General features: G+C 40.0%; 2 protein-coding genes across 2 annotated transcripts; one reads left to right on the top strand and one right to left on the bottom strand.

Annotated features, from left to right (window-relative positions):
* Positions 1 to 13,708: 13,708 nt before the first annotated feature.
* Positions 13,709 to 15,822, bottom strand: rps28 (ribosomal protein S28). The gene is made up of 4 exons (XM_034555567.1): positions 15,729 to 15,822; positions 15,386 to 15,433; positions 14,855 to 14,977; positions 13,709 to 13,830 (listed from the first exon to the last, which is right to left on the bottom strand). Exons 1-3 carry the CDS (start codon positions 15,765 to 15,767, stop codon positions 14,855 to 14,857), a joined length of 210 nt encoding a protein of 69 aa, XP_034411458.1. The 5' UTR covers positions 15,768 to 15,822; the 3' UTR covers positions 13,709 to 13,830.
* A 1,317-nt stretch (positions 15,823 to 17,139) lies between these two features.
* On the top strand, positions 17,140 to 23,963 carry si:rp71-39b20.4 (potassium voltage-gated channel subfamily V member 2). The gene is made up of 4 exons (XM_034556213.1): positions 17,140 to 17,678; positions 17,801 to 18,434; positions 19,911 to 20,036; positions 21,740 to 23,963. Exons 1-4 carry the CDS (start codon positions 17,140 to 17,142, stop codon positions 22,067 to 22,069), a joined length of 1,629 nt encoding a protein of 542 aa, XP_034412104.1. The 3' UTR covers positions 22,070 to 23,963.

Below are 23,963 nucleotides of genomic sequence, written 5' to 3' on the forward strand. Positions count from 1 at the left end.
TCTGCAGCCCAGACTAAGTAGGTGAAAGGTAACTGGGAGACTGCTGACAGTGCTGAGAGGGGAAACTCAGTGCAGGGGAATTACATGGCCCTTACTTAATAGTCTGGAATGTAACAAACATCCATTATTTCCCTGAAAGCCTTGGCAGAGAGGGGTTTCCACGTTGACAACCTCTTGTGCTCCAGTTAAAAGACTTGTTTCCTTTCAATAGGAGCAACGAATACAGTCAAATATCATTTCAGTAAGCAAGATTATCACTGAATGGAATACGTTTTTAGTTTTTATATATATATATATATATATGTACTGAAGTAAGTAAAGTAGATCTCAGTGGTTGAAAGGTATTTGTCATGGTGCAGGTACACGCAGGAACATATCTCAAAAAGACACCTGCTTCTTGAGAGAAATTCAGAGACAGTAAAACTTGATGACCGTCTGTACATGTACAATCTTGTTGATTTGTACATGTAAAGAATGTGCATGCCTTATTGCATTTATTCTCTATGTTACATAACTCACAGAAGAATAATGGTTCTTAAATGGTACTTTAAAAGGCTTTGTGGCTCCATGAAGAACCATCACCTACTGAAAAAACATTGTATATATTGGATGGTTCTACATGCTTGTGGTATGGTTCTTTAGGATATTAAAGGGTTCTTAATTCATGTTTGAGTTATTGGATGGTATACTTTATGGTATACCTTGCTGTGATCTGGGGGTGGGCTTGTTTCATTTTTTGAAGGTTCTTTGAGGCACCTTTGTGGGTTCTTTAAATTCTCCAAAAAGTTCTTTGTGGAACCAGAAATGCTTCTTCTATGGCATCACGCTGAAGAAACATGTTTGGTTCCAGATGGCATCTTCATTTTTCTGTGTATGTGAGCTGGTGACCAGTATGGGGCTGAAAGAAGAACAACACCCCTTCACGTTTGGCTTGATGTCTGCATCATCAGGCAAATATAATTTGTTTTTCTTCAAGGAACAACAGAGATAATTACAGCTGACTGTCGAGCTGGTTGTTCAGGAACCTGTGATGAAATACATTGTGGGTTTATAAAATGGCCTCAAGTTGATTGTGATCCTATTTTTTTGTTTCAAGGTTGCAGTTGGCATGAGTCAAACTGTCTCGGAGAAATCAAGTTTGGCTTGAATTTGTTTTTTTATTGTATTGTGTGTTGACTCATGCTTGTTTCCATCATGACCGTAAAGATAGAATTGCACAACAATTCAACAACATATTGTAATTGTTATAAACCCTTCTGACTCATGTGTCAGTGGTGGATGAAGAATTCAGATCTTTTACTTCAATATATAATATTAAAATATATGTAGTATTACCAATATGTTAAAAAAAGAACACCATTCCAAGCAAAGGTGAAGCATTGAAAATGTTACTAAAGTACAACGAGCATTGTGTACTCAACGTATCAAAGGTGGGCTACAAATGATTCCCTTTCATTATATGTATTATAATTATAGATGAACAAGAACAGGAAGATCCAACAGGCCAATAGTCACATTGTAGTCTCACTTGAAGACAAAACAAAGGGATTCAATACATATTTCTTTTATTATTTTTATTTCTATTTAAATAATGTGCAATAATCTGTCTCCACTGTATCCTCTCAGTCAAACTCTCAAGCCACACAGTCATATGTCACTGATCATCACCGGATCCACACCACAGCTGCTTATTTCATTTCCAACAATGGCCGCTCCCATCCCTAGCCGGCATGGTGACCTTTTACCCAGATTCCAAACACAAAACATCTGTATATCCCAGTGCAGCCCCAGACTTAGTCATGTATGGGGATGGGAAGAGGGGAAAAGCCCTAAACCTCTGCTTCCCACGGACAAACTGTGATCTTTGATCTTTTCCATTTGGGACTATTTTATGAGGTTTTTGAATTTTATATTCCCTGATTCTTTTCCGCTTGTGTTTGCCAGAAAGAATAACTGAATTCATACGAAGAACACAACCTCCAATAAAGATTGAGACTCATTTTGAAGACAAAACTGAAGGACATTTTGAGGAAAAAGGCTGCATGAAATATCACAGACATTCTTTCTTTTTTTCATCAGACTGATTACATCTCATCTCAGCATGTGAATATCCAAGTAAGACTCAATATCAGATAGGGCACCCAATTACATTATCACACATAAACCATGTCTTGGGGATGTGTCACCTGCTGCCCACCTCACTTATCTTGGATTAAGCCAAATGTCGATTCCTTGAAATGTCAAAGTTGTACTCTGTTAGTGTCCCAGAAAGCCTTGTCAGGGAGCAGCCATGAATAATAACCCAGACAATCGTACACCTCAATGGAATGCAGCCAGAGTTAATTATTACACCTGTGCCTCTCTCCTGCTAATGTGACAATGTCACTGTTTGAAATGATCCACTCAAAGTGATGAGTTTAGGGATTTGCAGAGTAGATTTTCTGTATTTCTATTGAAAGGAAATCACAGTGACCTCGTAAACTATGATTTAAATTGTACAGAAAAGTCTTACTGTCAAAAAAGAATTACATCAATGTGGACGGACAGACATGGTTGCAGAGGAACAGGTCCTGATTCCTACACACCGGACAGGCATGCAGAGGAAAACCTCAAACCAGTTCCCACTCTACAGTATGTTGAGAACAGCAGCCAGACAGGTAAGACTCACTACTGCCTCCCAGTGGTGCAAAGCGAGAGTATATCATTTCTGGTTGTTCAGCCTGACCCCTGACTATGTTACCACTGGAGCCCTTTTGGGGAATGTTCTGCTATTATTGTCCCAGCAACCGCATGCTGAATATGACATGGCACCGAAGCAAATGAAAACCTTTTTCTTTCAGCCTCCAGCCGTCCTGAGAGACGAGGTGGGATACATTTCACCTCTGGTTTGGTTTCAGAGCAAACAGCGAGCAGGCTAGGAGGAAATGAGAGATTTCCTGTGAGGACTCAAACACGCTGTCTTCGAACAAGGATGGTCCCCATTTGGCATCAGTATATAGAGACTACTTCAGTTCCCACACAAATGTTAGGCGTCAGCCTTTTTCATGACGCCAACACGTTGACGGTCTCCGTGTGCGTTGCTTTTTTAACATCCTTTGCAAGAATGAGCACTCGAAAATGTCCTTCTCTTTGAGGTCAAAATCAAAGTCACACAAGACAAGATGAAAGACAATGTGCCCCAGTACCCTGTTTGTGCAGCTGATTTAATTCAACACGTATACACACTTCATACATGCAGGTATCTTTCTTGGATGCACAGTCATCTCCTTTTACATTCCTTACATCTCTAGCTCAGCACACACATGCACAGACGTGTGTTACATGATACAGATGAATGTGTTTTCATCATTGCTTCTGCCCCATGGGTTCAGTTTTTGTTTACCATGAGATAGTTTTACTTATTGGACTGGTCATGAGGCACAAGCTCCTGCTGATTGACTACCCATATACATCCTCACTTCTGAACACTCTTCATGCTGTTCCGTCTGTGCTTTCACCGCTCGTGGACTCATTGAGTGTCCCATCTGGCAGGAAGCAGAAAAGTACAGAATGTACACATATCCCAATTTGGATAATGTAAATATGTATAGACCGTGGTTGACCTCAGCAGCTGTGTGTGCCGCCAGTTCTTCATGGTGCTGGAAATCTATACTGTCTTAGGCCTACTGTAATTTTGAGTTAGGACCCCCTCTGACAGTGAAGAAAATCATATTTTTTAATGAGTACGATATTTAATATCAAGGCAGTTGGGGGACAGATTGCACCGATAAATTGAGTCTTTTCTTCCCTTAAAACCAGTTACACAACTGCTGCAAGACACCATTCAGGCTGATGACTGAAGGCTGTAGCTTACTAAGGAATTATAACTGAGGTTTATAGTAAAAGGTCCAGGAAAAACAATTTTGCACATTCCCGTTCTTGCCGAGAGTTAGATGAGAAAATCGATACCACTCTCATATTGGTCCTTTCAATGTGCGGCGACAGCTAGGAGACGGTTAGCTTAGCGCAGTATAAGAGTGGAAATGGCAAAAACAGCTTACTAGCCTGTTGGTTTAACATAACATGTTAATTGTGTCAGAGGTACTTGTAGGCTGATTTTGGACAGAGTCATGTTTCACCCTTTTTCCAGTCTTCATGCTAAGCTAACCGGCTAAATGCTGCACCAGGGCAGAGTTCCAGAGACACGTGACACTCTGGAAATGAGACGGTATGTTTGCGTTGACGGCCAAGTTCAGGATCAGGGGGTGAAGCATAATACATTTAGTATTGCATTTAAACAACGTTACATCTTAATTAATGATTGCCTTAAAGCCAGCTAGTGGCATGTTAAATGCTGACATGGTCAGGACAGGACCTTCGACCTTTAGGTGTGTGAGGACTTGACTGTTGATTCTTGATGTGAAGGTGGAATCGGGCCAAACTGTTTAGATTTTGATGATCCAGTGCGACCAGAGAAACTGAGTGATTATATTATGCTTTGAGAGGGAACCAGGAGCAGATAGTGGAGGACATCGTGTTCAGACAGGTCATTACAACAACACACAACGTAACTCTCCAGATGAGAACACCAACAACCACTTCCTTGCATGGCAACTTAGCGAAATCCAGAATATGCACGAAACGCAGGCAGTGATTGAGTCATATTCTGGATCTTTACTATGGCTACCATAAGCTACGATTTTAAAACTGTAGTTTTAATTGTTGCTGATGTTGGCTCCAGTAGAAGTTGAAATTGAATGCAATTTATTTTGTAGCCTAAAGCTGTTCTTTAATTCAAAAGTGGTGTTTATCAACATGGCTCTGTCCATAACAATTACTACCTACCAACACCTCTGAAACTCTCTTATTGAGATATAAACTATATTTTGCTTTTTAAATACGTACAACTCAGCAAACACGCAGATGTGACTGTGTTATCGATAAGAAAGTGAATAAGCGTATTTCTTAAATAATCCTTTAACAGAGTACTAATTTATTTAAAAAAAGCCTCATTGAGATTAAAAATCTCCTTTACAAGAGTGTCCTGGCCAAGACAGCAAAAGCATATTTAACAAAGTTTCAGACATACAACATAAAACAGTGACAGACAATAAAAACTTTAGTAAAACCAAAACTAAGATTCAAGTCATCACATCCCAGGTGCACATACCTCAGTTAGAAAAACATCTACAACCAGATGAACCTTCCTCCAACTCTAATGATTATGAATACACTAAAATATCGGATTATTTTTGTCATAACAACATCAAAGGCACATATTTATGAACATAATGAGAAAGCCTGCAGTAGTACTGTGTTTGCTCTGATAGAAATCCCTCTGGAGACCAACACAAGTTAGCAAGGTCAAGGATGAATTCCATGCTAAATGCAGTAGCCATAAATAACTCAAACTCATATTAACATTGTCCGGGGATTCAGCTCAAATGAGCCAGCTGTGGGTGCTAAACGAGCTCTCCAGAACCCATCTCTTACATGTCATGGACCCAAACCTCAGATGTGCTAATCAGTAGCTGTTTAGTCTCCCCAGAGTTTCAGAGGACACATTCCCCCCCTCTTTGTCCTCATAAATGATCCCCTTGGTGGTATGTACCCCAGTTATTAAGCCTGGTTCCCATGAATTCCTGGCCTCCTGTGGAAATTTCAAAACGCACACTGTGTTTACCACAGAGTAAGGAGCACTCGAGGCCACCGGGTGTAGGTTACTGATCACAGTGACACTAATTCATTGCCCCATTAATTTTAATTAACGGGAGTGGAGATGGAAACAGGTCGGCTGGAGGAGACACTTGCACTGAAGAGGGATCTGACTGTGAATGTGGCCTGTTCTGGGAAGAATGTGTGTAACTGGCAGACAGCCTCTTACTGTTGAGTGCTCAGCAGCTGGTGGTTTGGAGAAGGAACATGAAGGAGGACTTGAATTACAAAGTGTTCTTCCAGAACAGTAGGGGTTCTGACCTATAACTCTACCCCAGCAGCTGTGCACTCTTTAGCATTGAAATTTCTAATGAGATTATACACTTGTGTCTCTTATTTCTGTTTTAAAAGGACAATGCACTGTACATTTGTTTGCTAAATATGTCTGCCAGCACACCCGAAGCTCACTTATTAACACATTATATCTTGTTTGTCTAAACAGAGCACACAAGTTGAGGTGAAACAGTGACACGTTTTCATACAATGTTATTGTTGCCTGCCAATAAAACGAATTTAAAATAACATACAAACAAAACACGTTAAAAAGGGGAATTTAAAGGTCCCTTTAGATTGATTCCCATCAAACAGAGCCAGGCTAGCGCCCCCCCCCCCCCCCCGTTTTACAGTCCTTGTGCTAAGATAAGCTAACCGGCTGCTGGAGGTATCGTCTAATATTTACTGTACAAACTCGAGAGTGATTACGATCTTCTCATTTAACTCTCTGCCAGAGTGTGTATTTCCCTAGATGTAGTAAAACTATTCTTTTAATGTTACCTTTATTAAAGTGTGTTGTAGTGTCTGGTTGTTATTAGACACAAGAGGAGAGTTTTTTATTTATAACAATACATTTAATGGCTGAGCCACCTATGCATTAGAAGAATGATCAGATGTCACATTGAGTTAATGACCTCTGACCATCTGTTCTCTGCTGAGTCTCTAATGACTGCCCTGATCCATGTTAATCTCAAATCCCAAATCCTAATTGAAATTGAATGGCCTCACAAAGCGCTTTCAACCTTGTGTTTTTGTCTGTTTTCACAAGTAAGTGTGGCAACAGGTTGTTTCGGAGGTACAAGAAAACCTTATTTTGACTCCTCAGCAGTCCCAGGATTAAGATTATTATTTTAGCATGTGCAGCAGTTTTAGTCCAGCTAAAGTGACCTGTTGTGGTATTTGTGTTCTTTTGTCCAGGGCCTAATTTTCAACGTCTTTGTGCATGGGTTAATACGGCTACATTTCAATCAGGGAGAGACCAGTTAGATAAAGAAAGGATGCATGTTATTGTTAACAGATGATATGAAATGATGAAGTCTCAGCGTCTTTGGCGCTTGGTCTCTGCGGGGAGATTTGCAATTGAGGGCCGACTGCCCCGATCAGCAACGAGATAGATCCCCCCGTGGAGTCCAGACCTGGTGGTGGCTGATGAGCTGATGGAATGATGAGGCTGATGGATCCGTGGAGACTGGGCGGAGATGGGGCGGTGGAGGGGTGCTAACAGCAGCATGAAAGAACTGAAGATAGCGAGACAGTCATATTTAAACGAGACAGCACCAAGATGATTGGCTAACCGTGTCATTGTTTCCGTGTGCTTATTGGATAGAGTGTCAATCATGACACCAGCTGATCTGCGCAGCTGGTGTCATGATTGACGGTGCAGGACAATGACAGCAAGTAAACAATGCGTGAGGAATGGTCTGGTCTTCCTGTCTGAACTTGCGCTAGAGCTCCATTTGACTCTCATGTCCCACTGAATCAGTAGATTTTTAAACACTGGCATGAATGACAGATCAAAGCAAACGTTCATAGCTAGAAGGTTGGAGTAACCTGTCATGGAAAGATGTTGTATATATTTTTGTCTAAAAACCTCCAGTAAAGTGTATTCCTGTCAAACATTGACCCAGCTGTGCAGCAAGTTTAAATGATTCTGTACGTAAATCACACTGTGCTTGTATTCAAATTGACACAATCTGTCCCACCTGAGACGTAAACACTCAGTGGAGAAACAGAACAGACATCAACTGAACCTTTAACCCAGAAAACATTTTTGTTAAGTTGCATTCATGTTAGATAACGCCATAAATTATGGAATATTTCACAAGCAGTCTTGACGGGGCCTGCTGAATCTATATTTGGTGTTTCTCAATCACTATTCAACACATATATGTTAAAACCATGTTAAAGGAATACTGCAACCATTTGGGAAATATGCTTTCTCGCTGATAGTTAGTGGACATTTTTCATTTTGTCTGTATTGTAAATATGACATATGAGTTCAGCTCAGCATACAGACAACATGGAAACAGGAAACAGCCAGCCTGGCTTTGTCCAAAGACATCAACATCTAAACAACAACAACTAAATCTCACTAATTAGCATGTTGTTTGTTTACTTTGCACAAAATCCAAAGTGTAAAAACGACAAGATAGCTAATTCCCCCTAATTCCAGCGAATGTGCTAAACTAAGCTAGCTGGCTGCTGACTGCAGCGTCACATTGAACAGACAATGGTATTGATCTTCCCAACCCAATGCACATTTCACTAAATGTTGAACTATTCTTTCAGGACCATGGTTCCCTCACTCAGTCTCTCAGGGGAAGTTGAACCTGAAACTATGTTACAATCACAGGTCTCATCATGTAAAGTACTGAACAAACAAGCCTGATCACATCATATTTGCTCTCAGTGCCACAGAAGCAGTTTTCCCTCTGGAACAATACGTGGCTGTGTTGCAGTCAGTACACTGTACCAGTATTAAAGGCAGTCCAGGGGACAGAGTCCACAAAGATTAGTTTTCACAGTGTTTACTTAAGGACGTGTGCTTCAGAGCTTCAAACTGTCTCTTCCTGTCACCCTGCCTCCACATTGCCATCCCTCCACAACCGGCCTCATTAATGTCAACAGCCAAGCATCTGAACCTGTGTTTCAGCTGTTTGTGCTGTGACATTGTTGTGCAGGGAATTGTGGGGAGATATATTTTTTTGCATCGCAGGGGATGGAGCCTTCAAAAAATAAATTAATGGCTTGTTTTTCTGACCTTCGCACAATGGAGCCTCCATCTTTTGCACTTTCGCTTACATGAAGTAAATCAAGTCATCCTTCAAGTTGTCTTCTCTTAGTTCTACTCTTTCTGGTCTTGTATTTATTTTTTGTTTGTGTAGTTCATGGCTTTTGCTCACACAAATATACAAGTGTTTCTTTTTATGCCTACATCCAAAGCTATACGTTTCAAACTGTAACCTTTTCAAGGTCTTCTATGTTTTAAGCATTCTGGATCAGATTTACTGTTATTTACTTGACAGCAATTAATTAAAGCTGTGTGCTTTTGCAGGTAAACAAAATGATCATGTTTTGGCTGAGAAATGTGCCATGCACCCCATGCACGCCAGGTTTTTAATCTTTAATCTCAGCATTTTTCCCCTTTCTAAATCTCCTGTCATTGCTGCAGGCTGTAAAAACATGGCTTTCCCTCCTGGAGCCCAATTAGACCAGCCTCAATTAATTGTTGCAACCAATGATAATCTTTTGGACAGGCTGGGTGTACTAAAGTTCAGTGTTTTGGAGGGGGGCGGGGCAGAGAGGGTAAAAAAGTTTGAGAGCCGTGAGAGAGAGAGAGAGAGAGAGAGAGAGAGAGAGAGAGAGAGAGAGAGAGAGAGAGAGAGAGAGAGAGAGAGAGATATGTCTTATAGTTACCTTTGGTGATAATATTCTTGGCATCCCCTCTGCGTCCTATGGGCCTCGTTTGTGAGGGCCGTGACCCGGATCGTAGATGGGTTCAAAGTGTGTAAATCAGAGGCCTCTCTCCCACCAATGGCTCCATGACCTCCCTGCTGCACATCCTGTTAACCAGCATGGGAGGAACCAGGCCCACAGCCTCCTGCCAAGTTCCTCCAATCGCAAAGAACCAACTCACACCAGCAGAGCGAGATGATCTCCTGTTGTCCTTCATGTCACTGTGAAGTACATTTGTCACTGGGATCATAATCTGTGCAGAGTTTTTAAAAGACATGACCAAAGATAAATTATAACATTTGTCAAACAACTGTCATATATTTGAAGAAAGTAATTAAGTGCATTAGGCAATTACTGTCCTTAGTTTTGAGTCCTGTATTTCCATTTAATGCTCTGCAAATGTTGTACTTTTTTACTCTACTACATCACTATTTGCGTTATGGATAAAATATGTTTAGAATATATAATACATTGTTACAGATTAAAGTACCAAATCCTATGGAAAGTAGTTAAAAGTGGTTTCATTATTAGCTTCAGCATGAAAATTCTGTCAACACATTAACAATCCAGTAATATGATAATACTCTTAAAAGGCGGTATCTTTCTTCATAATGAGTATACTTTTACATTTAGCTAATATTACTTTTGTTATTTTCCTTTAGAAACACTTGGAATGCAGGATTATTACTTGTCAGTTTTACATTTTTGTATTGTTACTTATACTTACATTTGTAATTATGTGCTGTATTTCCAAGCCACTTTGAGGCATTGGAATCAAGCTCTAAGCACTGACATGTTATCAACTTTATCTATGGCCTATTTACACATCCAGCTGATATGGAGCAACATTGGCATTTATTTGTGTTTCTGGTCTCAGAATGTTAGTCAAGCTCTGTTTTTGGTCTCCACTAACTCAATAATACTTGTCTCTTCAGCTGTTGGGGCTTCACAGTGTTCACCAGCTCACACCTAACTTTGTCTGCCATTTGGTGCAGGGCAGGGAGCGTTGTAATTGTAGGCTGGAAAACCAAAATAATGAACTGAAAGGCACAGAAATGCTCAGAAGATTCAAGAGGAATTGCAGATTAATTTCAGCCTTCAGTCTTTTAAAAACATTAAGTAAGCATCTGAATACTTGTACTAGCATTGATGTCATTGACAGCACATGCAGATGAGCAATAAATCACTTCACTTCATTAGCAGCTCCTACACTTCCACACCTCGAGGCACAACGTCCTTGTTCTGATGGATGTTTGAATGTCTGGCATAAGGTTGAAGATCCCAGATGCAGACAGACAGACAGACAGACAGACAGACAGACAGACAGACAGACATGTCCACTGCTGGTGTTTTCTCCTGCATGAGACGGTAAACACATTCCACCTGTAAGTCGATATGGCTGAGTGAGGCAGAGAGATGAAGAGCTGTGGAATGATGATGACAGGGGATGCAAAGTGACTACGTTGTTGTTGACTGTGAAGCCTTCTGAACAACATGGTTGGAATCTCCCTTTCTTTTTCTCATACTGTTTTTCTATTAGGTCAGTCAGAGAATGAAGCAGGTATAGGTTTTTGGAAGCTGTCCAGATTTATGAATCATATATTTTTCTGATTTGCCTCAGGGTGCATGCAGCATGTCGACCACAGACTGCTTGGCAACTTGTTCACTTGTTTATGCTCACATGTTTATGCTCACTAGCCGTGGACTCTGCTGTAGGTGAATGCCAGCGCGTGGGCGGATCTCTGCAAGACGCTTTTTATCCTGTTTTCTAGCCTTTATTCCTACTAGATTTGTACAAAAATGTCAGGAAGGGCTTTTTTCTGTCTCACTTTCGCCTCTATCATCGTCTCTATTTCAAGTGCTAGCTTGCTTTGTCTTGGTCTTCCGTGTCTTACTTTAATTCAATGAATAGCTGCCAAGAAATATGTTGTGGGTTGTTTTCACATTACTTGTTAATGCTCTTTTGGTAAAAGCCACAGTAATTCTTTATAGGCCTCAATAACTGCAGATGCAATACTGTATGCAGTACATGCACTGTATATATGATGATAAATAATCTAAAACTATGAGAAGTAAATGTGTACTAAGAAACCAAAAGTCTTTGTGTTAAAAACTCATTATTTAGCATGTCTATTTTCCACTCGAGTGAAACATTTCCAATTGATGGTGTCTTAAGGTTTCGTGTGCATCTAACCATAAAGACTGATCTGATTAATAATTTTATTTAGCACTGAAAAGAAAAGGCAGTAACTAGTACAAGCCGCGTGTGTTTTCAATATGGTAAACATATAACTTCACAATGCGGTTAATCGAATATTGGAACTCCCTCATCCATGCACTGTATCCATGTCAGAGAAGTCGGGTGTGGCAGAGCTGTGCCTGGCAGATGAACTGCTTTCACATTATATACAGTATTGATTTTACAACTAAAATAAATCATGTTGTCCACTATAGGTCGATTCAAAGCTCTGTGCAAAGTAGGTCAAACTAAGATGGAAAATGAGAGGTCATTAAACCTACAGAATATATAGCGCAGCCACATCCCAACACATAACTCAAGCACTCCTGCTTTCCTGTTCAAACACTGGGCTCCTTCATCAACCTCAAGATGGAATTCACCTAAAAGCCTTCATGTTGAAAACACAACACCATCAACAGAAGTTTATTAATATATAAATGTGTGACGTTGCATATATTGTTACAGAGTCCTAGTGTAAAGTTAAGTTTGTAGTTTAAGTTCTTTGATCCCCTGCATTTAAACAAAGCAATGCTAGGCTGGGATCATCAGGACCAGATTTGGCCTAATACACTGAGTCCTACGAAGGAAACGTAGATTTAGAAGGTGCAGAAAAGGAAAACTGCATGAAATATGATGGGAACATTTTTAAAAGATCATGCCAAATGGTTCAAATGTATCACTGTCTTTGCCAGAAGACTCATTTTTACTAAATTATCTGATATTTGTGTTCTCTTAAAATGCAGGAAGAATTGCAGCAAATTGTCAACACATTAGTCACATAAAACATGCTTTAATACATTTTGGTTATAATCAAATACTTTATACAAATAACTTCAGCATCATGAAGCCATGAATTCAGGCAGCCAACGGGTAATTGGTTTCAGTCTTTAGCTGTGAATAGTGGTGGAAAGTTAAGAAATGCAGCCCCAATTGGCATCAGTTATGCTTTTCCTTTCATTTATTAGACTTTTATCCACAAGTGTGAAAGCAAGTTGAAGTTAGGGAAAAGGGGGCCGGGAAAAGCTTCTTTTAGCAGCTTGTTTTGAAATAACTCATCTTTCAAGACTCCTGTGTGAGATCAGTCAACGTGAACTCCAAAATCAACTCAGAGTGATGCTGCCCTCTGTTGGACAGAAAGTAAGTCCAAAAGAATTAGAACAATAACTGATTATGCCAAATAACCCATTTCTGAATGTTTGTTGGAGAAGATTTGTCGATGTCCTTTGTGTTAGCATAATTTAATGTTGCAAGTGGTAAATATATCAGATTATTTGGGGGTATTTTTGCCTTTAATTGATAAGACAGTGTAAAAATAGGACAGAGGGGGAGAGGTGTACAACATGGAACAAAGGTCCCAAGGCTGGAATTAACCTGGCAGGCATGTGCTGTAAACAGCTACCAAGGAGCTCCAGGTGGGGTTTATTTTAATTGCTTTATATACCGCTGAGAAGGAAATAATCAAATGTGACCTGGGAGCTCAAACTGGTTTACACAAAGGATAACAAGTCTTCAACTGGAAATGGACACGTTGGTACAACGGTGGCCTTGTTTTAGTGTTCTGTTGAACCAAGTGAAATGTACCAAACTGTGATATTATGGAGTGCCAGTAGAGAAGCCATTATGTTCATCTGTAACCGACTCTGCTCTTTATTACTATTGTGTGCAGTGTTTTTGTGAGGGCTCATGTCAGGATGTTCAGCTTTTATTCCGAAATTAAATAAAACATTTGAAAATGAATGTCAGTAATGAATAGGTTAAGTAACTGAACACCGTAAAATAAATGCCAAGAAAAAAGTACAATGTTTTTATCTGAAATGTGGAGTGGATGTATAAAGTAGGAATGAATGTAAATACTCAAGTACAGTACTTCAAGTTAACAGCCTTCCACTGACTTAACTAGTTCATTATCAAATTAACTTGATTTGTTGGGGGCATAATTAAACTTAATTTTGCAGGTATGCAACCGTAAGAGACATTCATTAATTTCTGTGGAAAATAAAAACATTGATATCTACTGGACACATACAGTAAACACAGGACACCCACTCATCTTAATAACCAAATTTATTTCAACGCATCTGATCAAATGAGATTGAAGCCCATTTCAAATGAAACTGATGGTCTTCTGCTTCACAGTATTGGACTCCATCTCTCAGCTTCAGCGGGCACTGTGAAGAGAAGATATCAGTCACACACCATCTCAAAAATAACCAGTCAACGCAACCAGCCCAAAACACCTTAAATGCTTCAGGAAAGAAACTGGGACCTACTAAATCTCATTTGCAATATTGTGACTCAGTGATAAGTCTGCTACCGTCTCTATTAACTCGGCCAACTGTCGACTGCATTCGTCTGGTGAGGAAATTGAGAGACTAGAGCGCCGCCCTGATGACCAGCTTAGAGAGCGAACCGCAGAACTAAATCCGTGTGAGGACACGACTGAAATGCACTTCAAACTACGCGAGTTAACAGAATTAAATTTGGATTTTTGTTTTAACAACTCATTTTGTTTTGGGGTGGGCCATGATTGGTTAGATGAAACACAAGTAAAAGCATGGAGCACAAGAATGTTCTGTTCCATAGTCGTGCTTCAAAATGCATTCAGCAATGCTCATCAGCTACAATAGTCTTTTGGATTAAACCCATTTGCCAGTGGTAAGCAATCCTACATCAGGGATCAGAGTTAGAGTGGGTCAAAAATACACTTACTAAGAAAAATGGACTGTTACATAACAGAATATAGGCCAAAATGCTCTGCAATAATCCTCCATTTGAGAAGATTAGTGTTCAGTTTTTTGTAGATGCTGCGTCAAACGCTCAAGATTAAATTCTATGCTCAATTTGAGTCCACAAACTAGTGTTTTTATATTCAAATGTATTGAAAGATGTTTAAGTTAACATACAGGACATTAGAAAAACATTTCAATACAACACAGATTTTAGTCTAAGACTTTTCATAGAAAACACTTTGCATGGGTGCAACGGGTATTGAATTGCTTTACATTGTGCTGGGCTTAAAGTTATTTCTGATCACCGACCAACCACACACTTAATGAATACTTTGTGTATTATATTAAATGATGCAAGACAAACTGATCTTCAAATCTTGTTTTCAAGATGACCGACAGTTTGGGTGATGCCAACTGCACCATTCGCCCAACAGTGAATGCAGGCGACCAGATGCTCCCTCACCTATCGCAGCCTTCTGGCTTCTCTTTCGGACTCCAGAAGGGTCAGCACATCTCCTTCCCTGACTGGGCCCTTCACGTTCCTGATGATGGAGCGGTTGCTGTCGTCCATGAACTCAACACGGACCTTCAGATGAAGAATACAAGTTAATGTGTGCAGAGGTATAATCAGACAGTCAGTGGTCCATTCTCATATCTACACATATGTTAAGTCTGAACGCGATCATGATTGGAAATTAAACTAATAAATAGTGTGGGATGTTTTATTTAATAATTTACCAAAAATACTAAAACGTGAACCATTTAGTAGAGCTCAACTCTCAACTTCAGTTCGCGAGGGGAAAGTTGCCTTGCAATATGGTTTAACGAAAAACACGCAGACATGACTACAAAACACGTATAACTTATTCATCTGCATCGACTGTAACGTTTCTTTTCATTTGGTAGGTAACGTTATTGGTCCACTCGAACCAGGTCAGAGAATCCCTGTATATAAAATGCTATAAGACGCTAACTTTCAGCCATGATTCGTTACCTGTGTACATTGTCCCTGGGAACCAGTTCTTCCGAGCACCTTGGTAACCTGAAAAACAATCAAAATACACGTTACTTTGACGCAAGAGCCTTTCTAAGTACACATCGTGTTTCCTGATGTGAACAAAAGAGTCCAAACAGTCTGCAACATGCTAATAGTGAACACGCTAGCGGATCGTAGCATGGCCGGGCCTCGGTGACGAGAGCCGACGTGCCCTCCGCTAAACGATGTAAAAGAGTCAATTTAGCTTCACGGTTTTGGAACCGTATGAAACACGATTTGTTCGTGTAAACATTTATCCGTTCGGATGCGATTATTTTGATCATATTAATGATTTTCTTACTCTTGCGAGCTTGATCGGCTGCACGCGGCTGGCGTCCATGTTGTCGGGTTAGACCGGAAAGGAAGTCACGTGGTGCACGGCAGTGATATATAGTAACTGTAATTCTCACTTTTATTTTTCAATTTTATATTTTTATATAAACTGTTATTACATTTGAAAACCACTGGTTGAATAAATATCGAAAAGGATACATGAACATTATTAATTTCAATTAAAATTTAATTTAAGATTGACGCTTCCTTTTCCGGCGAATGGCCAATACCATTCACAGAAACTGTCATGGGTGAAAAACAAGGGCCATACCATTAGACACCGTGTTGTAATATTTTTTTTTTTATCATTTCACTCATTTAAACTTTACAGTGTAAAATCAAGATCAAGCCAATTACTTACCCTGTTTTGAACATGTATGCATACAATTACGAATTATGTCCTCTTGTATATTGAATTATCTCAGACTACAATTTTACAGTTCTTGGATTGGGATGTCTGTAACACAAACCACAAATTGTGTTGAATTGTTGAACACTTTAGACTATGGGAAAAGCCAATAGGCTACCTGCACATTACACTATTGTTTAGCAATCTGAACTTGGTCGATGTTGCATCACAGAGTTGGATACAGTGTGAGGTGCCATAAAATAGCTTACATGTTTATTTTTGTGGCATGTTTACATACAATGCACGTTTTACCTCCCATTTTAAGATATAGATTCAGTAACCAAATAATAGTTTAGTCTATACACTCAGTAGGCTATTATCATTCAGTGTCATAGAGTACACAACGTGACTTTAGTTTGACTTGCTTGACTGTTTGGACAAGATAATTATCCTCTTAATATAAAAGGGGTTCATGCCAAATGGATTTGATTATTAATAAAATATTTGTTGAAAACATGGACACTAACGGAGAAACATTTATACAAAATTCTGGGGATTGAAATACAAAGCCAAGCTTATTTTAATTGTATGGACTAAATTCAGAAGTTCTATAGCTGGAGCTCTACTGGCAGCATTGATAACACGTCATGTGGTAAAGCTCTCCGTAGCCTTGTTAGCATTGCAACACCATCATCACAACACTCTCTGCCTTTCCTCCCCTCTCTCAGAACTCAAAGCCTTAAATCAGAACACTAATCCTCGTGAACAGTATTTTTAACTTGCGTTTGGATAGAATGAACAGCAATAGGATTAGAGAATCAGTAAAGAGGCTGAATCCCTAACTCATGCAGTTGATCTTCTTCCACGCTGAGAGACAAGCACGGTAGCTTTTTCAACCTGAAAGCATTCTTTTTAGAGGAAAAGATTCTGCCTAATGGAGGTCTTGTGGAATACTATTGTTATTGTTTTTCACTGACTTGATTGGCACAACACTTTTTTTTGTTGCTTTGTTTTCTGAGGAGCTGTCACAATGGAGATTTCAAAGCCCAAGTTGAAAGTGCTGAAAAAACGTCGCTCCAGTCTTTTTGTGACCATAAAACGGGAGATGAGTTTTACAAAAAGCCTTGATGACCAAGAATGTGAATTCCCCTTTTCACAGGACAGCTCTGTGAAAGCGTGGACATCTATGGACAACCTTGATGCACCTGATGAGAAAAAAAATACAAGACAAAATCAGAAAATATCAGTACCAAACCCAAGGAAATCAAACATTGTCAACCTTAATGTTGGTGGAAAGGTGTTTCATATCCCGAAGCATTTGGTCCTTAAACACCCAAAAACCAGGATTGGAGTCCTTGTCCTCTGTATTAATCCGGTCAAGCGTCTGACACTCTGTGACGATTACAATGTTCAGATTGACGAGTTCTTTTTTGACAGGGACCCCATGTTTTTCCACTACATCTTCCACTTCTATTGCAGTAATGTCCTGTGGGTCATGGATAGTCTCTGCCCGGTCAACTTTGAGCAAGAAATGTCATTCTGGGGTTTGAAACTGAAGGACACTCCAAGGTGTGTTCTCAATACTTAATACTTACTATATGTTTTGTATAGCTTGGTCTGTTGCTGTTTGTACATTTCAAGCATTATTTGCTCTCGTAAAAATACACAATATATTATCTTCTTCTTCTCAGGTGCTGCCGCATTCTGTTTGAGGAGAAAGTGGACGACATCAGAGACCAACTGAAGGTGAACCAGGAGTTGATTGATGAGATCAAACCTCACCAGGATGGAGAGGGATACAAGGCCATGTTTCTTGGAAACCTTCGGAAGATCCTCTGGGACTTGATGGAGAATCCTTACTCCTCACTGTCAGCCAAAGCCTTTGCTGTGTTTTCCAGTCTCTTTGTGCTCATCTCTATTGTTGCCATGACAATGAATACAGTAAATGAACTCAGGCAGTACAAAATTGCTGGCAAAACCTACATGGAGTGGATAGAGATATCATCCATCCTTTTCTTTACCTTGGAGTACTTTCTGCGGTTATTGACAACATCCAACATCAGACATTTTGTGAGGAGTGGCCTCAACTTTGTTGATGTGGTGGCTGTGATGCCCTACTTCCTCCAGATCATGTTTGAGACATTTGTTATGGATTCAGAAGATGTCGGTGCAAAGGAAGATTTGAAGGCTATGGCAAGGGTCAGTAAAATCAGTAAGGTGCTCAAGGTTGTCAAGTTGATGCGCATCTTCCGTATCTTGAAGCTGGCCCGTCACTCCACAGGCATGAGGGCGTTTGGCTTTACCATCCGACAGTGCTCTGAACAGGTATGGAGAAGTGTGAAACAACACAAATCTCACAGAAACACAAAAACAGTACATTCATTGAAGGCACATGCACAAATAGGAATTGTGTGCATGTATAGGAAACTTGTAGTGATGAATACACATAATTATGACCCATTTTAGCTTCTTTCAGATCATTGTTTTTGTTTTCAGCCTGCAACTTTACTGTTTTTGTCTCACTGCTCTCATCAGAGTTGTTTCAGCTTTAGCTTTGCTCTATCTGCCCCACACCAAACTACAGACAGGAAAAGTAAACTACTAGCTGGTGAACATAGTGGACAATATAGTGGCTAAAAGGAAAAGTATTTTCCTCAGGGGTTGGTAGAGACCAAAACCCGAGCTATAAGTAAAGTGAATATTGGACTTATATTTGGGGGCCAAAAACAGTGCAAAAAAGTCCACATGTATTATACTGTTGTTGCTCCGTAACTGCTGGATAGGCCTGCAACCTTTCGCTAACGAACCTTCAAAGCAACTTAAAATAATAATAAAAGGCCAATGTTGTGTTTTGAGCTAGTTTCCCTAAAAAAATTTAATTGATGGTTGTTTATTGTTTACACTGTTTTTTTGCTAGCTCAGGACTAATCTCTATCAATAGATTCTGCATTCATATTAATGAAATCTGCAGGCAACGGAACAAGATTTTTTGTATTGGAAGCATTAAGGTTTGGAGTTTGGAGTTGTATTGACCAATTGCATTTGGCCAGGCTTTGATTGAATGGAGGTAAACAGTCCAGAGAGAGCAAAAGAGGCAGAATTGGTCAAAATGCAATTTTGGAACCCATCGTCTATTGTCTGATCATGTTTTAGCTTTTGATTGGTTTAAATGGTGTTATAAACTGGCTATTTATTTGTAAAACAGTACGGTATTACATGTTGTCTCTCATCTCCAACTCCACTCTCGCATCTCAGGTTGCTAATGAGACTACAAAATGAGCAGGGAAAAGGAAGTCTTAGCCCTGATATCCGCTTGCTACACCGGATTCCAAGAACTATAGCCCATTGCCTCAAGAGGCTTATCCGTCATCCGATAGCCATTAGGTTCTGAGATTGGCTCAGAAATAAAATTATTGTAGCAAGAAAAGCAGCATAGAAGACGTTATGACAAGTTTCATGTAGCCACCAAGATGCTAGTCTTGTCCGTCGTAAAGTTGAGGGGATAAAGAGTCATTTAACAGCATAATAGGTTTTTATATCCATAGACGAAGAATTAAGGATGCCTTTCTTCTTTTCTTTTGTCCAATTTACAACTGTTCCTCCTCAGTGCTGCCCCCAGTGGTGAGACCAATCTAACAGATATGAAACAAACTTCTTCTTTTAAGAAAATCCTCAACCGTATCCAAATAAGCATATGTGTCATTCTTGTCTCACTTGTTTTTGGTAACTACTGTACTGTTGTTTCATTTTCAAATATGAATGAGTGCTGTTATTGACATATATTCTTGTGTCGTTATTTAGGTATGCTGTTTGTTTCTGTTCATTGCCATGGGCATCTTCACCTTCTCTGCTCTGATGCACTCTGTGGAGATGGATCAGCCTGGGACACCATTCAGCAGCATACCAGATGCCTGGTGGTGGGCTGCGGTGAGTAGGATAAACGTCCACATCCCCATTCAGTAAAATGTTTGGTTCTGCATTAGACTGCATTAGAATTTGGAGTGCAGCATTTAGAGGATTCAACGAGCTCTTATGGCTGCCTCTTAAGATTCTTCCAGATCAATTAGTCTGGTTATGAACCTTGGTAAGCTCTTCCATTTGACTGTGCTGAAGAGATGGAGGAGGAGCTCAGTAGGGGGTGTGTCAGTAGGATCTAGCAGTGTAGTGCATTTGACCTGTAACGGATTAGGCCTAATGATTTGTGGTGCCTGCCCAGTCAGACAAGACAAAAGTGCACCGAGCTAGACAGAGGCGTGTTCTGAGCTATTTTGGTGGCTCCACCCAGCAATGAACCCATGACGAGATTGTACAACAATTAGTGAAATCTCACCTTCAATGGGCAACAGATCTCTTCCAAAAAAAAAGTTCTCTACTCCCAAGCTAATTATTTTGGGGTGATGATGTCTGTTGCTGATTTCAAAATTGCATTAGTTTTCTTTTCACTTTTAGTATATACTGCAGCTACCCTGACAAAGTACATACTCTTGCATGCAGTATGGATTTAATTGTGATTTACGACATCAAAACATTGCACCTTGAACTTTGACCTTCTTGTTTAAATATCCAGAGTGTGGCGTTTGCAGAGACTTGTGGGTCAGAATAGCCAGATAAGCATGCTTGCTTGTACACTGCAAAATGCGACCTGTAGAATGACGTTCTGGTATTTTTGGCACGCTACATTTGACATAATGTGTATTGGTACATACTAAATCTTTTTCTGGCATATTAAACATTATGGTAGTATGGGTATTGGAACGCTCTGTGGTTGTTCACTCTTTGTAATTGTGTACCTTCTGCTAAAGAACATCAGTTTCCTCTTGTGAGCAGATTTGTGGCAAGACATTTGATTTGATTACCCCATGACTGTGTCCAGCCTCTACCTCTGCGCCCAGCCAAGATGTGACAGAGTGCAACTCACTGTAAAGCAATTACTTGTTGGTTCTACAGTTCTTTTTGTGTAAGGAGTAAACAAACAAGACATTTGGCAATTGACAGTGTAATCATATGGGGCAATATATTTAACTAATTAGCTATCTAGTATCTAATAGGCATTGAACAGGAAGTCATATTCAAAGGATCCACTATTTCTTTGTTTCTACATAATCTAACACTGCAATATATGATAAAAAATCAAATCCAGTACTCGGACATGTTGTGTTGCTCATCATAATATTAATAACATCCTCAAATTGTACTGGCTTTGTTTTAATTACTAGGGTACTTGTATATCATCAGTCGGGTCAGGCTCTGTTTCATGCACTCTCATTTAGTGACTTTTGTTTATCTGGTGGCAGCTGTTAATTTATATGTGTCTAATCCCCTCTAATACGGTGTGATGCGTCTTGTTTGTGGCCAGACTCAGTGATTGATGGAAAGTGTTGCAGGGCATTCTTGGAGGTTTATTTGATCCTGTTCATTCTCAACGTTGCAACACACCAACTGATCAGGACAAGACACATTTTTAATTGTTAGACTCTGGCCAAGGGTTTGTTTTCAGGAAGACTGAGAGGCACCATGAGGATGAGCCCTTCATGTTAAATGTCAAAACCCTGAAACAACAGCACAGGAGGATTGAGCTTGGGGTGCATCATGCATGTAAGATGACTCACTTTACTCTTTTCTTCCTACAGGTGAGTATCTCCACTGTGGGCTATGGAGACGTCGTCCCTATCTCCTATCTTGGCCGCTGTGTGGCGTTCGGCTGCATCTCTTTCGGCATCATCCTCAATGGAATGCCCATCTCCATCCTGTTCAACAAGTTTTCTGACTATTACGCAAAACTGAAGGAACAGGAATACACAGTTTCAAACACTGAGCGCACCTTCGAGCTCAAGAAACGTCTGAGGCGTAAGTTTGACAACTGCTTTGAACCCCGTATCGAGGAGTCTGATGATGAGATACACTATCGGCCCAGTGGCAGGCAAACTATCCACGAAAGCGAAGATTTAGTTCCCCACTAGCTGCGATCTCGCTCACCCTAAATGGCCTTATCACCCAAGGGTCTGGATACTGTAGGACCCCATCTGCCTACGGGATTTAAGATAAACAATCTAGGGGAGGGGAGAATGAAGGCAGCAGCAAGTTGAGTTAAGCTTTAAGCTTCTGCTTTACAGTAGGTGCTGTTTGCACGCTATGGGTGATGACTCCTCTGTCAAATGGACAAGATGCTCTCATTGGACAGCTTGTTGTCTGTTCCAAGAATTGCTCTCGGCCACAAGTAATTCCGACGAAACAGAAATAGATGTTTGACACATGGAGGTCAAGTAGTACAATTATTAAAGAGGCAATGTCAATAACTTTAATATGAGTGTGTTACATCTAGAGAACTGTTCGCATTGGAAGTGCAATTAATGAAAATTTTTGGACAACTACATGGTCTCTTACAATTTAATTTAATTTGTATTCTTGACGCTCTATACAAAAAACAGTTTAACTTTCTTTTGAATACCAACCATTTTAAACACCATGGTCAATTGTTGTCATTTTCTTCCACTTTTTTGATGTAAGGAAACACAGTGAAAGTCCTTCAGATTGACATGCTCCTGAGACATATATAACTTCGCCAGTGCAAAGCTCTTCCATGTGCCATGCTTCATGTGTCAGCTTTCTCTCTGTCCAGTCACTCAGCCTGCTCTTGACGTCACCTAACTGGGAAAAAAGGTACGGCAGGCGATGTGTCTGGAGCGATCAAGACCATAGGTGTAATTTTGTTGTCAAGGATTACCGGGATTTGCGCTTGCGCCTCCTGCCTGTTAAGACAAGGGCAGAAGTCAATCATGTACTGTGCTATTTTGGTGGCACAGATAATCTGATCAGGTGTGCACAATCAAGTTCTGTTTGATTGATGGCAGATCAATTTGATGAAGCAGGAATTAAAAACATTACTTTTCATGCTAGTTACATGGGCAGAGGCATTTATATACAACATACAGCAGAGATCCCAGCAGGGGAGTGAAGAACTGAGCTCTCTGTTCTTGTCGATGTCAGGACCAAGCATGGCCATGTCCTCTAGTCAAACCGTCCTTGCAGCGTCCTGCTGGTTGTGGCTAAGTTTGTTAAACCAGCTCATGTCCTGGGCACCATACCAGAGAGCTATTTGTGATCTCATCCAAACATATTTAACGAGCCATATTGGCAACTTACTTAATACAGTTTTCTCTTGAAGAAAGTTTTTCTAGTAGATCTGCTTGTGACCGTTCTGATGGCTTTTGGACAAGTGGACTCATTGAAGGGAACATGACTGATTTCATGACTGATACCAGCCCCTACTATACAACACCCGCTGATTCACACTACTTTTCCAACTTTACTGAAGATGTGTTGTGTCTCTGGTCATGGTGAAACAGCCTGTACCTCCACTGATCACCCCTGATTTACAAGGGCAAAGCCCTGTGAAGCATTTGACCTCGACTAGGAACACATTTACTGTATATTTACAAAGACTATTGTATGTTCAATGTGTTCAGGGAGGAATCATCAGAATATCATAACTATAGTGCTTCCTTGTTTTCCGAGTTGTCTGCATGCAGTGCACTTTGTCCACTAGTGTGTCAAATCTACATAGACATTTCTTCTGTTTTACAATACAGACACACAATTGAATTATCAGGAGCAATTTGACAGTTATTGTGCATGAACATGTGTAACTGTATGAATATGGTAAAAATTACATTGTGCAAACAAAAGGTCCCATAAGAAGGACACAATATGTATGATATGTATTTCACTTTAAAGACATCTTTAGTTATTTCTTTAAGTTTTTTATTTCTAGACTTGTATTCCTTTTAAATAATTAGAGTCCAATGTATTACTCAGTCGATATATAGAAACAATAAATGTTCCATGTGCAAATTC

This window comes from Cyclopterus lumpus, chromosome 17 (assembly GCF_009769545.1).
Source record: "Cyclopterus lumpus isolate fCycLum1 chromosome 17, fCycLum1.pri, whole genome shotgun sequence".
In the NCBI taxonomy this organism is placed as follows: Eukaryota; Metazoa; Chordata; class Actinopteri; order Perciformes; family Cyclopteridae; genus Cyclopterus; species Cyclopterus lumpus.